Source organism: Acomys russatus, chromosome 14, assembly GCF_903995435.1.
Source record: "Acomys russatus chromosome 14, mAcoRus1.1, whole genome shotgun sequence".
Classification (NCBI taxonomy): Eukaryota; Metazoa; Chordata; class Mammalia; order Rodentia; family Muridae; genus Acomys; species Acomys russatus.
The window spans coordinates 10,398,535-10,416,281 of NC_067150.1; the positions used below are offsets into that span (position 1 = coordinate 10,398,535).

At 44.0% G+C, this 17,747-nt stretch overlaps 1 protein-coding gene across 1 annotated transcript in view; it reads left to right on the top strand.

Annotated features, from left to right (window-relative positions):
• Positions 1-16,935, top strand: part of Mre11 (MRE11 homolog, double strand break repair nuclease) — a 48,723-nt gene extending 31,788 nt beyond the window's left edge. Inside the window, exons 14-19 of the mRNA XM_051155925.1 lie at positions 3,032-3,248; positions 4,491-4,571; positions 8,526-8,584; positions 9,814-9,878; positions 12,310-12,385; positions 16,718-16,935. Of these exons, the coding sequence (XP_051011882.1) occupies positions 3,032-3,248; positions 4,491-4,571; positions 8,526-8,584; positions 9,814-9,878; positions 12,310-12,385; positions 16,718-16,774 (555 nt within the window). The 3' untranslated portion in view covers positions 16,775-16,935. The remainder of the gene's footprint in view (positions 1-3,031; positions 3,249-4,490; positions 4,572-8,525; positions 8,585-9,813; positions 9,879-12,309; positions 12,386-16,717) is intronic.
• The last annotated feature ends 812 nt before the right edge of the window (positions 16,936-17,747 follow it).

A 17,747-nucleotide genomic window follows, 5' to 3' on the forward strand; every position in this document is an offset into this window, starting at 1 on the left:
CACTTAAGGACACAATGCGGAGAGACTTGAGGCCACCAGCATTAGAGGAGAAGAGTGAGACCCAGGGAGAGAGACTGAGGCAAGAACAAGGACGAGTGCTGGCACGACGTGGAGAGCCTGAGAGGACCTGGTGCCACCAGAGTGGGAAAGAGCGTGTGGCCTCTCCTGAGAAAGATGAAACACAAGATTGCCATATGGTCCCCACACACTCTGCCTTAAGTATACAGCCACGGGGATCGGAGGTAGAGTCTCAAGTGAATACTCATATGCCAGTGCTCTTACAGTATGATTGACAGTAGCCAAGTTAAACACAGCCAGGTTCCTATCAACAGGCCGTTGAATGAGCAAAATGTCCTGCAAGGGAATGTTACCGAATCATTAGTCTAACACATGCTCAGTGTGCGTGGAATCTGAATGCACACTGACTGGGAGTGAGCCAGATTCAGATGGGCAAATTAACATTTCATCTGTAAATGATACTGTGTTATTTGGTCCTAGGGATGGGGTGGAACAGGGGGAGGGGGTTCCCAAGGTGCATGTGTGCATGCTTGTAAAAGGCAGCACACAGGCCTCGGTGGGGGGGGGGGTGGGGGGGGGGGGGGGGGTGGGGGGGGGAATGATTAGCAGTCGATACAGAGCACCAGACCATGCCCAGCGCTAGTCTTGCAGGTGCTCCTGGGCTTTCTGCTGTTTCCTGTGTGTTCAATGCTGTGTCTGTGTGCTGCTGGGCTGGCTTTGGGAGAACTGGGCACTTAACTTGTTCTGTGCTCTAGCCCTGCTGAAATAGCAGTGGGCTCTGCTCTTTGGAAAACTGCCTTAGCTCACCTGTAAAACTGATGGAATCTGGATGGTGCTTTGGGTGTTTTGTTTTGTTTAACTTTATGTGTATGGGTATTTTGCCTGCATGTATGTCTGTAAACCACATGTTTACCTGGTATCCAAATAGGCCAGAAGAGGAAGTTGAAGTTTCTGAAAATTTGAGCTACTGACAGTTTTGAGCTGGAATTTAACCTAGGTCCTCTGCAGCAACAGCTAGTGCCCTTACCTCTGAGCCATCTTTTCAGCTCCTGCATGGGATTTTAAACAGTTTTCTCAAAAAATTCTTGGATAATTAGACCATTGATGGCATCTGTTTTTTTTTGTTTTTTTTTTTTTTTTGTTTTTGTTTTTTTTTCTTGGATCTCTAGGTTGTTTTCAAGATTTACATTGCAAGACATTTATTTATTCTAACATTTTGTGTGTGTGTGCGTGTGTAGGGGGGAAGACATGGCGCGGAGGGCAGAGGACAGTCTTGAATGGTTTTCCTAGGTGCTGCTACCTCTTATGTATGTATTTGTGCATGTCGAGGCCAGAGGTCAGCATAGCATGTCTTCCTCTGTGGCTCTCTACCTCATGTCTCTCGGAGACAGGGTCTCTCACTGTACTGAATAAACGCTGTAGAGACTGTCTGCCTCTTCCCCAGAGCCATGATACTAGACACGTGCAGTGTCACCCACCTTTTTTGTGGGTTCTGGAGATCCAAATTCAGGCCCTCATGCTTGTACAGCAGGCACTTTACCCAGTGAGCCGTCCATCTCCCCAGCACTACCGTTCCCCCGAGGAGCATGCCTTTCTTGCTGGCCTGAAGCTCACCAAGTAGTCTGGGCTGACCTTGCGCCCAGCGATCTTTCCTTCTTGGCCTTGCTAGTGCTCAGCTGTAAGTGGACATCACTGTGCATGGCTTTCACGTGCTTACTGGGGCTTGAACTCAGATCCTTATCCTTGCAAGACAAGCACTTTGTCCATTGTGCCATCTCCTGATCCCTTTTCTAACTCTTTGGAAACTGAACTAACTTCTTTCCTGCCTCAGATCCTGCAGCTTCACCTCTCAACCAACTCTATCCTGCCAGCTTTCTGCCCATCTCAATTTAGCCCTCCCTCTCTCGCGCTGACTGTGGTGTCCTGTTGGAGCTTAAGAATTGCTTGGTCAGGCTGGAGAGATGGCTCAGTGGTTAAGAGCACTGGCTGCTCTTCTAGAGGTCCTGAGTTCAATTGCCAGCAACCACATGGTGGTTCACAGCCATCTATAATGAGATCTGGTGTCCTCTTCTGGTGTGCAGCTGTACAAGCAGGCAAAACACTGTAATCATAATAAAGAAATCTTAAAAAAAAAAAAAAAAAAAAGAATTCCCTGGCCTCCTACTCAGACTCACAATGTGGCTCTTTTGATGAGAAAGACTGTTGTCACCACTGTGGGAGCTGTGCCTTAGCACGTGTGACTTCTCACTTCTCAGCTTTCCTTCGGATGCCCATGTTTGCTCTTCAGAGGCAGTGTGTGTATGGGGTGGTGGTGGTGGTGAGTTATGTTCTAGTTTTATTACAAACCTGTTTTGGGTTTGCTCTGTTTGTGATGTTTCGACTGCTCTCAGTGAAGAGGTCAGGGCATAATTGTTTTCATTCTATTTTTAATGAAAGAAATCTGTTCATTTTAGAGTTAGAATCTTTGGCTAAAGCTCAGATTTGTCTTTTCTAAATGATTTCTTACAAAATGAAGAAAGTGGATATGCTTGGTCCTAAGATGGTAATTCTTCCTCAGTCTTTTATAACAATGTATATAAGATAATTTACTGTTCGTGTTTTTCTGAGTATAAAAGTATTATTTTAGGAGAAAATGTCATCTTCAAAAATAAGAAGCAAAATAAATGTACCCTACATTTCATGTTTATTTTTCTTTTTTCTTTTAAATTAAGAGTTTATTTTTTAAAAAGAAGCTCATGATGGTCTTTTACAGACATTGTGTAGGATGAGGATGAGGTTGACATTGCTTCCTTCTGGTCCTAAATGTTCTGAGTACAGAGTGAGCTTCTCAGTGACCCTTGTAAGAGGTCTCCTGCAGGCTTGCACAGGCGCAGGCACTGAATGTGGTGGACAGTGCAGTCCTCTTTCACACTTGTATAGCACACTTAGTGTGCATGGCGGTCTTGTAGCTTGATAGATATCCATGTGACTGGCTGAGTGGTGGGTAAGGTGATGTGCTGTCCCTGCTGCACAGGCCATGAGCAGGGCCCGGGCCCTCAGATCGCAGTCAGAGAACTCCACCTCAGCCGTTAGCCCTGATGACCTGAGTTTTGACATGACGGAGCAGACAGCAAATGACTCTGATGACAGCCTGCCAGCAGTGCCTAGCAGAGGCCGAGGGCGAGGCCGAGGGCGAAGAGGAGGCCGAGGGCAGAGCGCCGCACCCAGAGGAGGGTCTCAGAGAGGCCGAGGTGAGCACTCGGTTTTGCCGTTCAACACTTCAGACTTGCAAGCTAGAAGAGAAACGCCAAATCATGTCAGAATTGAAGTATGAGCGTGTTTCTAAAACAGTTCCTCACTCACTTTTGTCATCTGTGCTTGTAGTACAGCTTGGATGAATTGTAACTGGCCACATTACATTAGGGTTATAGTTGCTTTTAAGCTGTAATTAAGAGGCTCATTATGTGCTTCTCTTGTGTGTGTGTATATATATATATATATATTTTTTTTTTTTCTCCCATGTATGGAAGAGTAATGAGTGACACAGATGTGAATGAAGGAAAATGGCTAGTGAGTCGCAATTCCAGATCACAGAAACATCGCTACTGTCAGAAGACAAAATACCTACATGCTTATAGTCTCTGTGAGCTTGTTTAAAACTGAGAACTACTCTAAACAACTTGACTTGTAGAGGCAGTCACAGCTTAGCTGTCGTCGCTGCCACTGTTGTCCTGAGATGGCCAGATGACATAACAAGGCCATCCAGTGACATCCTGGGGTAGTCCATCAATTGTCCCTGGGAACAGTTCTTAGTCTCATCACTGAATATTTATCCATGGGAGGAGGGCTGAGAGGTGGCTCAGGGGTAAGTTCACTGGTGCTCTTCTAGAAGACCTAGGTTCAATTCCCAGCACCTACGTGCAGCTCGCAACTCTGTGACTTCAGTCCCAGGGGATCCCATGCTCTCTGTGTTCTACAGGATCCTGCATACATGTGGGGCCATAAACTTACATAAGAATGCACACATATGAATATAAATAAATAATTTTTTTTAAAAAAGAGTATTTTATCCATGGGAACTTTAGCTGGTAACATAAATTGTGGCTTAATATAAAAGCTCTGAAGAGTCGGGGTTAGGCTATACCTTTAATTTCAGCACGTGGGAGGCAGAGGCAGGTGGATCTCTGTAGGTTCCAGGACAGCCAGGGCTATATTATAAGACTGTCGCAGAAAAAAGAAAGAAACCAAAAAAGAAGCTTTGAAGAACCAGTCCATGGTTGCTTTTACCATCTTTACATTTATAGTTCGTGTCCCGTGTAACCAGGGACAGACTAAGGAAAGTGTAACATCTGACCCTCAGACTCTGGGTGGTTTTTATGCGTGTTGCTGGCTCTCTCTGCGAGCTTTGTTTACTGAGCTTTCACTTCTGCACTGTGCTCACTGAATTTAGCTGCCAAGGGATTGTTACTGACCACTTACGATTCTGCTTGCAGACGCTGGGCTGGAGATGGCTACTCGGGGCAGGAGTTCAAAGGCCACTGCATCAGTATCTAGAAATATGACCATTATGGATGGTGAGTATTGACAGCAGTGACTACATTGCCATGGCTTCTAAATTGCAGCACAGGACTGCTGAGGGTGCCTCCTTAGTAACTAACTCACTTGTATTGCACTCACTGTAGTCAGCTGCCATTGAAATGTCTTCTTTAGAGACATTTAGGGCTGGAGATGGCAGCGTTGCATGTGTCAAGCCCTAGGTTTAAACCCCCCCCCCCCCCACCACCACACACACTGAAGAAACAAAATAAAAAACTGAAAAATCTTTGCCAGACATCAGGGTTACTGGAACTTTCTAAGATTTTTTTTAATGGAATGTTAACTTCTGTAGTTACCTTCTGACAGAGATCTCAAACAGAGGAATGAGCAGTGAGGGTGAGTGAGATAGGAGAAGTTTGTGGCAGAAGTCACTACCTGCTAGCATGTCCTGGGAATGTTCCTCAGTGTGCAGGAGGGACTGAGCTGAGCTAACCCAGTGATAAAACAACTGGATCCCAATGTGCCATGTATCTGTAGGCACTTAGAAATCTATTACTATATAAAAAACAAATAAATAAATAAAGGAAACTGGCATAAAAAAAAAAAAAAAAAAAAAAGAGCACTTAAGCATGTGGGCTTCCCTGCCAAAGTACCACAGTGTGGTCAGCATGCTGCTAGGCCCGGCTCTGGGTAGACCAGCACCTCTGCCCGGGCTACCTTTTCTCATTCAGGGCTCATGGTTTTGTGTGGAACATTCTTTGATGCCAGTGTGTATAATCAACTTAATTAATTAAAGAGACTCTTCCTGTTTCTGTTGCTATTAAGGTATCAGCTTTTACTTTAAAAAAAAAAAAAAAAAAAAAAAAAGCAGCCTCTTCCCTCTGCTTGTTATCTGTGATCTTACACAGTTGGGCCATGATAAATCTCTGTGGTGTTTTTCTTTACCTGTTTAGGATTCATTGGGTTTCATAGAGGTGTGTGAGTTGGTGTGTTTCGTTGTGTCTACAAAAGCTGTCATCCCTTCTGCTACATTCTTGAACCCAACTCCTGTCTGAGTGTTCAGCATATTCACCCACCCTCCATCTCCTTGTCACTCCCTCACTCCTATTAATCTCCTTTGTTCTCTAGATGTGGACTGATTTTTTTTTTTATCGTGGATACACAAAACATTTTATCATACAAAGTTTGGTGAGGTTTTTTTTTTTCATATTTCTATCTTTTCTTTTTTTCAATTATATCTTTTGTTTTCTGAGCTACAATAATTACACCATTTCACCCTTCGCTTTCCTCCCTTCAAGCCTTCCCCTATACCCCTCTATGTTCTTTCAATTTCCTTTTTCATGAGTTGTTACACGTATATATGTGTATGGTGTTCTCACCCGGGAGCTGCTGCCTGTCAGCACCCCAGGAAGGTGCTGCATAGAAGCTGTAATGTGTAGATGTGCACTGTAGGTGGGGCAGTGGACATGTGAACAAGATTAGGGGGCTGCCGCAGTACACAGGATTGTTTACTGTTGGGAAGGGAGGAGATTACATGCATAGCCAACAGCTGCTGTAAATAAGACTTGGTGGCCCAGATTTTTTCCACTAAAGTTATTCAGCAGAGGATGGTGGCTTATCAGACTAAAGACACCCTGTGGCCACTGCCTTCCCTTCTAACTTACTATGCTGTCGCTCAGTTTGTTTTCATGCTAATAGCTCTGTGTGTATGAATGCCTGGTTCCTGCCAGGCACTTGCCAAAGCAATTTGCATTAAGTACCTCTTTTATCCTTTCAACAATTTTCTGTGTGAAATAGTGGCACTCTTTCACAGGTGAGGAAATTGAGACTTGAATAAGCCCAGTAACCTGGCAGTGGCTGCTAGCTAGAAAGTCAGAGTGGATCCAGTTCCCAAACCAGACCAGTGGCCCCCTGACAAAGCAGAGTGTCTTCTGATAAAAGTTACCTGCTTTCATAACAGCTCTTCATTGCTTGCTATTCTCTAGGGAGCAAAAGAAAGTTATTTTGGTTTCTAGAACCGCGGGATCTGCGTAATGTACTGACAGCATGCTCTGAAGGCACTGTGCTGGCTGGCTGTTCATTTACCTTGTTTCTCCATTTTAGAAAGTAGGGTGAGGCGAGAGAGTGAGAGAGCAGATGAGTCCTGGGCTTCTGCCTTTCATCTTCCTCTCAGCTATCACAAGATCTGACGCAGAAGTCTGAGGTGGGAGGCTTGAGCAGTAATCAAGTGGGTTGGGAGGAAGATGGCTGAAGTCCCCTGACTCGGAGACTTTGAGTCTCTGAAGGATACTTGCCTTTTTAATGCCTTCCGTTGCCCTGTTTAGAGGAGAGGTTGTCTTGGGAGAAGCTATGTTCGATGTCAGCAGACGACCACACTTAGGAGAAGATGGACCGACCAGACAGGTGTTTGGACAGACGAACCAGACAGGTGTTTGGATGTATTGCAAGTTTTGATATCAAGTGACAAGAAAGAGATGGAGTTAGCCAAACATCAGGTTTCTATAAAGCAAAATGGAAGGATTTAAGGAAAGCTTCCTCAGGGAGTCAAGGATTAATGAGTCCTAGAATTCCCCTCTGGTGTGTTCTCATGTGCTCAGTGTGGCTACAAGGGAGAGGAGTGAGAGCTGGTGAGGCCTCCGGACGCCTGCATCAGCTGGGAGGTATGGAGGGCCACTAGAGTTCATTTGGCTGAGTGACAGGACTTTTTCATCTTTCAGGTGTGTTTTACAAGGTGGTTTAGTGTGAGCATATTTATGAATTCTGCTTGTTACCATTCTATACCCAGATCGCTAGATTCCCAAGACCACCAGGCATTTGAAGCCATGTGCAAAAGCAAGGGGTCTTTCTTTAAACTGAGGCCTGAGGGCTCTTGAACCTCACTGAAACAGTGAATCAGAAGGAGAGCCCCGATCCACCGTTAGGCAGGGTTTTTATTGTGGTTATGGCAAAGAACATTATTTACCTCGAAATATTTAACATCTGGGGATTAGGTGCTTTCCCGCTGTTTCCTGATTGGCTCAGGCTTAGGGTGGCTTTTTTCCTGGAGCAGTTTCTGGTTTCTTTTTTTAAAAATATATTTTATTAATTTATTCATATTACATCTCAATTGTTATCCCATCCCTTGTACCCTCCCATTCCTCCCTCCCTCCCATTTTCCCCTTACTCCCTTCCACTATGACTGTGACTGAGCGGGACCTCTTCCCCCTGTATATGCTCATAGGGTATCAAGTCTCTTCTTGGTAGCCTGCTGTCCTTCCTCTGAGTGCCAGCAGCCCTCCCCATCCAGGGGATGTGGTCAAATATAGGGCACCAGAGTTTGTGTGAAAGTCAGACCCCACTCTCCACTCAACTGTGAAAAATGTCCTGACCATTGGGTAGATCTGAGTATGGGTTCGAAGTTTACTGCATGTATTGTCCCTGGCTGGTGCCATAGTTTGAGCAGAAAGAGTCAAATGGTATATACTCACTTATATCTGGACACTAGCCCAAGGGGCATGTCCCATGAAAGTCTTCACTTATTAGGAAAGTGGGACAGAGGGGAAGACTTCCTGTTGGGACTCTAGGCGAGAGAAGCATGGGAGAATGAGGAAATAGAAGGATCCAGAGGGTCCTAGAAACCTACAAGAAGAACATTATGACAGACGGATCTGGGCCCAGGGATCCTGCAGTTTCTGTTTTTTACAGTAACTGGGGTGGCCTTGAGGACAGGCCTAAGGACAGGCCTAAGATGACGTCTAGCAACAAGATGGAATCACAATGGCTAGAGTTCCACAACTATATTTGATCAAGCTGGGAAAATGAGAGACTGATAGGCAGACTCTATACTTCAAGTGTCTTACATCTTTTCAGATTGCAGAGTATATAAATAGTTTCCCAACTGGTCATTTCTTAGGTAGGACTTTAAAATCCTTAAGCTGAGGAAGGGAGTACATTTTTTTTTTTTTAGTGGTTTTGAGAACTATGTAACAGGCATTTCATCTTTTTCATACTAGCTTTCAGAGCCACCCGACAGCAGCCTTCCCGAAACGTTGCCGCTAAGAATTACTCAGAGGTAAGAAACTTGCTATAGTTTGATTTTTAATCATGTTTTCTGCTTTAGGACTTCCTAACAGGGATAAAATATGAACATCAGCACTGGTGAGAACGTGATGGTTATTTAGAATCTTTAAAAGCCAGAGACAAAACCCAGTGCTTCACATTGGACGTTCACTAGTAGCATTTAAAAGGACAACAGTACGGACCTAAAGGTCCTGCTTTTAAACCCAGACACAGAGGGTGTGTTCCTCATGTGCAGGTGCTCTTTACATACTGGTGTGCACTAAGACTGAGTAGAGGACCAGAGCCTTAGGATCCTTGTGTCCCGTTACAGATTTAGCATGGGCCTTTTGCCCCCTGGGACTCTGAAAGTGAGTTCAGGATAGGCCTTATCTGCTGCCACACTGTCAGAGTCTGTGCGTCTTAAGCCTGGGGCCAGGACTCTTCTTCCTGTGCTGGGTGGTCCTCCTGGGGAGGGCACATCTGTGCACTGCAGGATGTGTAGCCACATCCCTTGACCTTGCACATTGCTCTTTAGGAATTTTGTCCTTGGCTTCTTTCTCATCAGCATTTTAGTTAGGTGAAAACAGTACATACCCGTCAAGGGTCAAGATAGCAGAAACAGAGCATGATGGGATCATATATCTCTCGGTTGCTTCTTAGCACTAAGTGTCTGCTGCTTCTCAAATGTGATCTGATACCTTATTTAAAATTGGAGATATTAAAAAATTGGAGCTGATAGGTTGCTTTGGGTGCACAGATCAATAATTATGACACTCAGCGAGCAGATGCCAGAAGCCTGCAAGTTTGAAACTAGCCTGGGTTATTCAAGAAAAAAAAAACTTGAACTTGAAACACTGAGGGTCTGAGGGCTCATCAGAACTTAGGAAGAGCTCTGCAGGACTGGGCTGCACCTGTACTTGTACACGTCCCTTAGCGCTCTGTGTTTGAGGGGCCCAGGCCCTGTGCTGGCCAGGACAGGAGTGGGCCACAAGGCAGAGGGTGGCATCTGAGAAAGAAGAGGGACCTGGGTGGGAGGTCAGGATGGGTTTACCTTCTTCCAGGTCTGAAGATGGAACCGTGGGCCTCGCTGCTAGACAGGCACTCTGTCGCTGAGCCACACGCACAGCTGGGCTCTGTGTCAGGCACAAGGCTTGTCTGTACACACGCTGCATGGGCGTCTTGATATTCTGTTGTTGATTCATCTGTTGCGATGAACCTGTTGTTGTTTCCTCCCTTCTGTAGACCATCGAGGTGGATGAATCTGATGAAGACGACTTTTTTCCTACTAGTTCCAAGGCTGATCAAAGGTAGGCCAAGGTCCTCCGTCAGAATTTCATGGCCATACGTCTTTCTGTTGCAGAGAGGATAAATAGGCTTCTTTCCATCTAGCAGAGTATGTAGAGAAATGAAAAACAGGTATGATTCAGCACTGATGTGTATTTCCTCTGAAAAATAGCCTGTGATTCATGTCCTCTTGTCTTTATTACCCAGTTCCCTTCTTCGTGAAAGATTATCACCCCAGTAATAGAGAATGCTTTTGTTAATTCTGGACTTCAGCTTTATTTTTTAACTATGTAAATTTTTCTGTGCTTTATGTCTGACTGGACTTCCTCTAGAGTACGTATGGGTCTGACTGGACTTCCTCTAGAGTACTTATGGGTCTGACTGGACTTCCTCTAGAGTACTTATGGGTCTGACTGGACTTCCTCTAGAGTACGTATGGGTCTGACTGGACTTCCTCTAGAGTACTTATATGTCTGACTGGACTTCCTCTAGAATACTTATATGTCTGACTGGACTTCCTCTGGAGTATTTATGAGTCATCACCTGACTTCTCTGGAGTACTTATATGTGTCTGACTGGACTTCCTCTAGAGTACTTGTGAGTCTTAACTGGAATTCCTCTGGAGTACTTATGTGTCTGACTGGACTTCCTCTGGAGTACTTATGTGTCTGTCTAGATTTCCTCTGGAGTATTTATATGTCTGTCTGGACTTCCTTTAGTACTTTCATAGCTAATGTGGACTGACTTTGGAGTATTTATGTGCTGACATGGACCTATTCCAGAGTACTTAATTGAGTTACTTTGGAATACTACTAACCTTTATTTAAAAATCACTGTTTTCTTTTATGTATTAACATTTCAGGAAGATACTGTTTACTTAAAACATAATTAATGAAAATTTTTACTTAAGAAAATAATCAAGGAGGCTGGAAAGATGGCTCAGCAGCTGAGTGCTCTTGGTGTCCCAGTAGATAACCTGGGTTTGCTTCCTAGTACCCACATGATGGCTCACAGCCATTTGTAACTTCAGTTCCAACGGGATCCATCTTACCTCTGGGCATTGTCTGTACCTGGAGCATATAGACAAAGCGCTCATAAACATGAAATAAAAATCATTTTACAAAGAAAATCAGCTATAACCCCCATTGAAACATGGTCTGGTGCTTTGTATTTGATTACTAACTATTTTCCCCCTGAGGGACAATCACATACCCCAAAATGATGTTTGTAACCTTGCCTCCGAATTATCCCTGATTGGCTGAATAAATGCCTACGCACATGGGCAAGGGCAGGGTGAGATGGTGTGGTTGAAGTTCACAGGCTTCTGGGAGAGAAGGATCCTGGGTAGGAGACAGGGACCGAAGGAGGAGGAAGGAGCAGGTTTGCCACAGGATAGGAAAGAGCCACCATGCCGGCCGGGAGGAGGGACTCTGAAGTCCCTCATGGGAATAGCCCAGAGAGGAATGATTAAAGCACAGAGCCTGGCATGGAAACTGGGAAATAATGGAAGGTAGTTTACGGGGTTAACATCTGCCCAGCTCCAGGTAAAATAAGGCTTATTCTAAAGTAGAACAGGTGTCTTTGTCTTTTATGATTGTTAGTGGGTTAGATAATATCATCGTAATAATTATAGGCAATTTTTAATAAGCATTGTTAGATATTTTATTTGTTTACTACAACCGGCCCCTTTTCTTTTTTAAAACTTTGTTTTTATATTCTATTAGATTTTGACAAGGCTCCAGACTTAGATGACTTAAATTGTCCTGGAAGGGATTGAGCACATGCAACTGCATTAAGGATGATTAATTAGCTTATAGTTGTATGTAGAGTGTTGGATTCAGGCCCTTGATTGTGAGTGCTCACAGAAAAGAGCAAGTGGGGGATATAGCAGGAAATGCTCTGGAGAGTGGTGAGCTAGTCCCAAGATCCTTTGCAGCTGTAGTCTGAAGGGAAGGTACTACAATATTGTAACTGTGGGGGCTGGGGGGAGCTGGTCCTATAGTAGTGACATGAGTCAGACATGAGTCAGGTGCTAACATGTCAGACCATGGCCTGGTGCTTAAGCATATTAGCATGTTTATAAGGCAAACATTTCCCCATTTGACAGATGAAGAAGTTTAGGTGCAAAGGAATCATTAAATGTTCTGGTTTTGTTTTTTTATTAGAAACTATTTACTATAAAAACATTCAAAACTTGGGAAATAGACAGTGCTGTTCCTAGGACTGCTCAGAAAAATAGAGCCCATAGGATACACACTGTATATGTAGTCTATTATCTCCTAATGCACATAGATACATACAATTAGTATGTGTATATATGTACATATATATGTATACATGTGTATATATACATTAAAGGGAACCATAGATGGTTTCTACTCAGTAGTTGCTGTGGGATTGAAAGTTTATGCATTGTTCTCATTTACTGTCTTTGGTTTTTTCTCTCTTCCTTAGGTTGTCGGGCACAGCATCTAGCAAACGGATGTCCCAGAGCCAGACAGCCAAAGGGGTGGACTTCGAATCAGAAGAGGTAATCATCATGTCATTGGCTGTTTCTTACCTTAACTGTCTATGAAATGTAAGTGGAGACCACTGGCTAAGCACTGCAAGTTACATTTTTAGGCTCCCTGATAACCTTGCTGTGACCTCTAATGCTAAGAGTAGGTAAGTGCCCATCAGTGTAATTACCTATAAAGGCCTGCGGGTTTCTAAAGCACAATGTGCACTCTGCTCTCATTTGCCCCATTAATGTTATCAGAGCTGGGGTTGTTTTGTTTTTTGTTTTTCTTTTCTTTTTTTTTTTTTCTTTTTTTTTTTTTTTTGGTTTCTGCCATTCAGATTTGGAGAGTGGAGCGATGCTGGTATAGGGTCTTTTAAGGTTACCTTGGTAAAATGTTCCCTGACCATGGACAGAGTGCTACCTCAGCACTGATATTTGCTGGGCACAGGGTGGTGGTCTGCTCTGAACTGTCACGGTCTCTAACTCTCAAGGAGTGGGAGGGAGTGTAGACAGGGCTTGCCTCTCACGTGCTCATCTGATGTTTAATGAAGGAGACAGAATCATGAGACACAGGACCCTGGCCTTTCCTGTTTGCATGCAGCTGCCACATGAACCTCTGCAAGCTTTGTAGAAGATGGTTAGGCCTGTCTTCACTCTTATTTAGTTTTTATTTAAAAAAAAAAAAAAGTGAGAGCACATAACAAAAATCTCTAATTTTTTTGTCTTATTATTTTTTATTTACTTATTTTATGTAAATAAGTACTCTGTGTTCATGTGCGCCTTCATGCTAGAAGAGGGCATCAGAGCACATCACAGATGGTTGTAAGCCACCATGTGGTTGCGGGAATTGAACTCAGGACCTCTGGAAGAGGAACCAGTACTCTTAACTGCTGAACCATCTCTCCAGCCCTATTTTTGTTTTGTTTTGTTTTTCAAGATAGTGTCTCTCTATGTAAGCCCTGGATGTCCTACAACTCACTCTATAGACCAGGCTGGCCTCTAACTCAGAGATCCACCTGTCTCTGCCTCCTGAGTTCTAGGATTAAAGGCATGCACCACCACTGCCTAGGGTCTAAACCATTTTAAATGTAGCTTGGTAGTATTAAGTATGTTTGTACTGTATAACAAACTTGAAGTGAGGTAACCCAGACCCCAAAATACAGACATGCTGTGTACTCACTTATAGGTATTTATTCGCTGTAAAGTGAAGGATAATCATGCTGGAAGCCACAGACCCAGACAGGCTAAGTAACAAGGCAGGCTCAAGGGGATGCATGAATCTCTCTGGGAAGGGGAAATAAATAGATTTTGCAGGTGGCCTGTGGGCAGGTGGGGTGGGGGATGGAGGGAAAGATGGCTGGGAGAGGCTACTGGAGTTGGGGCATTTCAGGAATGAGGTAGAAACCTAGTGTGATGGAAACTCCGTGGACTCTAGGAGGGTGACACTAGCGAAGACTCCAAGTAATGGGGGACATGGAGCCTGCACCTGCCACCCTCTGTAACCAAGCAAAGCCTTGAGTGGAGGGATTGAGACACAACTCAGCCACAAAACCTCTGACCTAAAATTTGTCATGCCTGCATGGTGTGCTGTGTATGGAGCCTAGCATAATGGTCATCAGAGAGACCAGAGACTCCTTCCAGCAACTGATGGGAGCAGATACAGAGTCCAACAGCCAATCGTTAGGCAGAATCATGGAGTCCTGCAGAAGAGGGGAGGAAGGATTGGAGAAGCCAGAGAGGTCAGGGACACATGAACATGTCCCACAGAATAAACTGACCAGGATTCAAGTGGTTCACAGAGATCGGGGAGCCTGTATGGGTCTGACCTAGGCTCTCTGCATATATGTTATGGCTGTATAGCTAGGTGTTCTTGGGACTCCCAACAGTGGGAGCAGAGGCTGTTTCTGATTCTTTTGCCTGCCTTTGGGAACTTTTTTCCTTCTACTGGGTTGCCTTGATGTGAGACTATGTACTTGGTTTTATTGTAACTTGTTATGCCATATTTGGTTGATGTCCCTGGAAGGCTTGCTCTTTTCTTTTTTCTTTCTTTCTTTTAAAAAATTATTTATTATTTATATAGTGTTCTGCCTGCATATATGCCTGCACGCCAGGAGAGGGCATTAGATCACATTATAGATGGTTGGGAGCCACCATGTGGTCACTGGGAATTGAACTCAGGAACTCTGGAAGAGCAGTCAGTGCTCTAAACCTCTGAGCTATCTCTCCAGCCCCAGGCTTTCTCTTTCCTAAGGGGAGGTGAAGTGTGTGTGTGTGTGTCTGAGTGTGTGTGTGTGTGTGTGTGTGTGTGTGAGAGAGAGAGAGAGAGAGAGAGAGAGAGAGAGAGAGAGAGAGAGAGAGAGAGAGAGAGAGAGAATATCTGAGAGGGGAGGGAGGGGAAACTGCAGTCAGGCTGTAATATGCAAGAGGAAAAAAAAAACTCAAGCACTTGTGTCTTGCAAAACCATATATATATATTTCCTAAACACATCCCGGTGTCCCTACCTCTGTCCCCAGCCTCTGACCCACACCACTGTGCTTGCTCTTCTATGACTTTGTCTGCTGGATAGCATATGCAATGGAATTTCCCAGTGATTTTTCTGTGATAGGCTTATCCCTCTTGCAAAAAGCCCTTAAGTGTTCATCTGTGCTATACGTGCCTGGACTCTGTGTTTCGAGCATCTGCTGCCACTGTCATGGTCCTTGTGTCTTAGCTGTGAGTTTGCAATTGCTTGCCAAGCTTGCTGCACCTTGGGCTGTGAGTTTAGTCTGCCTATTGAGTGGTGCCATGTGGCTGCCAGTAGGGAAGCAGGTGCACACGTAGATGTCTGTGAACTGTTTAAAATGAGTATTCCATCGGTGAGAGCATGGCTGGGTGCGTGAAGTGCCTGAGACCTAATGTCTGATACTCACTTAAAGCTGGGCATGGCCGCTCATGTCTGTAGTCCCAACACTGGGGTATGGAGACATCTCCAGCAAATGCACCAAGTACAAAAATGTATTCACACAGAAAAAAAGAAAATGTATATTTACTGTTTTGCATTTAACTACAGAGAAGAACTGAAGGCACGTTATCAATTTTCATTTATATGTCTGCCTTTGACAGTACAGAAAATGAATCAACCAAACAGTTGAATTTTTGCTACTCAAGACATCCATTTCTCACTAGAGACTTCATAAAGCATGGATTTGTTAATGTCATAAGTCAAGTCTAATACTAAATAATAATTTGTTTTACTGACATCTTAATGGTAACAAATTTATAAACATAATTTATCTTTCAAATATGTAGCTCTAAAGTACACTCTGTTTAATGTTGCTGTCTTTCATCAGATTATATAACCAGACTTTATATAAGGCTTGTTAGTTGATTTTGCTCTTTGACTGGAGTTTGACTTCTGGGCCTGGCACATGCCAGGCAAGCTCTCGACTGCTGAGCTGTAGCTCCAGCCTTTTTCCTCTTCCCCTCAAGACAGGGCTCACAAGGCTACTGAGACTTTGAACTCATTCCGTAGCCCAAGCCGGCCTTGAACTTGTGATCCTCCTCCCTCAGCCTCCCTAGCACTTGGGATGGCACACTTGTGACACCAGACCTAGCTAGTTATTTTCATCCTTAGTAAATTCTTAGTTAATACCTGATATTTCTATTTATTCTTACCATGCTTATAGTCTCCATTGGCTTGGGAACACCTGAAATGCTTCATCGACTTTTTCTGCACAAGCTGAAAGACAGTTTACTCCACTCTTTCCTCCAGTGGCCTGAAAGCAGTCCACTCTGTCATGAAGTGGGTGACAGGAGACAGGAATCACAGTTTTTCAGACTGGGCCTTCCCCCTGTGACTTTCTTGTTTGTTGGCTGAATTCCCAAGAGGGCAGACCTGGTGATAAGTGTGGGGCGGGGCTGCTGCATAAGCCTGGCAGGGTCTGAGCCCTGAAACCCACAAAGGTTGGATGAAGTAATCTGACTCCATGAAGTTGTCCCAATAGGGTACACAACTGTGCAACCAGGTGTGAGTGCACACACATGCACATAATAGTAAAAGAGAGAGAAAGACAGAGAGAATGAGAAAACTTCAGGAACAGAATAGAAATGACTAGAATATTTTCTATCCTGGCGTTCCCACACCTTGTGTGCCTTTGTGACTGGGGAGAAATGTGTGCATTGTGTGTTACAGATATGTGTAGTCACACACAAGGCCTGGTAGCTTTTTACTCTAATGCATAAAGAACTGACTTGGCATTTACATTTCAGAGAGGAAAGAGGGGAAGTAAATGTGATTTCCTTGATAGCATTTTAATAGTAAGAATTGGTGTCTTGGCTCAGCAGAAGATGAGTGGTCACTGACATACCACGTGTCATTTCAGGATGACGACGACGACCCATTCATGAGCAGCAGTTCTCTAAGAAGAAACCGAAGATAATCTTTTTAATGGAACTTAGAAATTTTCACAATACAGGAGGAAATCAAAAGTACCACATGCTGACGTACAACGGAGATGTTTTAGCGGTGCCACTAAGGAGTCTGAAAAGTTGCTGACCGAGACACAAGTGTGTAGAGCTTACTGTAAAGTGTTGTTTCCTGAGTGTGTAGCCTGTTTGTTGTCCTTATCTGGGGGTGTTCTGCCATATGTTAATTTCCTGACATAACAGTGTACTTCCTGCTTGTAAGAGCTCTGCTAAATGCTGTTCTTGAATGAATATTAGAGAAAAACCTTCCATTATTCATTTCTGCGTCATGACCAGAAGACTGTCAGCCTCCTGTGCACAGCTAGCAGAGTTGATGGAAAGCTTGCAGACTTGGCCGCTTTGTCTTGTAATCATTCCCAGATCTCCAGAAAGCAAGACCCTTCTGGGGAGCAGCAGTGTGTGAATTTCAGTGCTTGCTAGAGGGCCATCCACCGAGGGACTAGAAGGCCTTACATATCAATAATCAGTATACCGGCTTGTTAAGTACATTTTTGTTTTTGTTTTAATTGTGTTGTAACAGAGATTTGGGTGTGTTCCCATGCTCAACTCTGTGTCATTATGTTACACTCTTTACTATACTTGTCAGGGAAAAAAGGTTAATAGAATTTTTCTGTCTTCTTTTTTTTTTTTTCTTTTCTTTTCTTTTTTTTTTTTTTCTGTTTTCTTTTTTTTTTTTTTTTTTTTTTCTGTCTCCTTTTTTTTTTTTCTTTTTTTGGTTTTTTGAGACAAGGTTTCTCTGTGTAGCCTTGGCTGTCCTGGACTAACTCTGTAGACCAGACTAGACTCGAACTTACAGCGATCCGCCTGCCTCTGCCTCCCGAGTGCTGGGATTAAAGGTGCGCACAAAAAAAAAAAAAAAAAAAAAAGGCGTGCGCCACCACCGCCCGGCTTTCTGTCTTCTTAAAAGTATTGAAAAGTTTTTTTTAG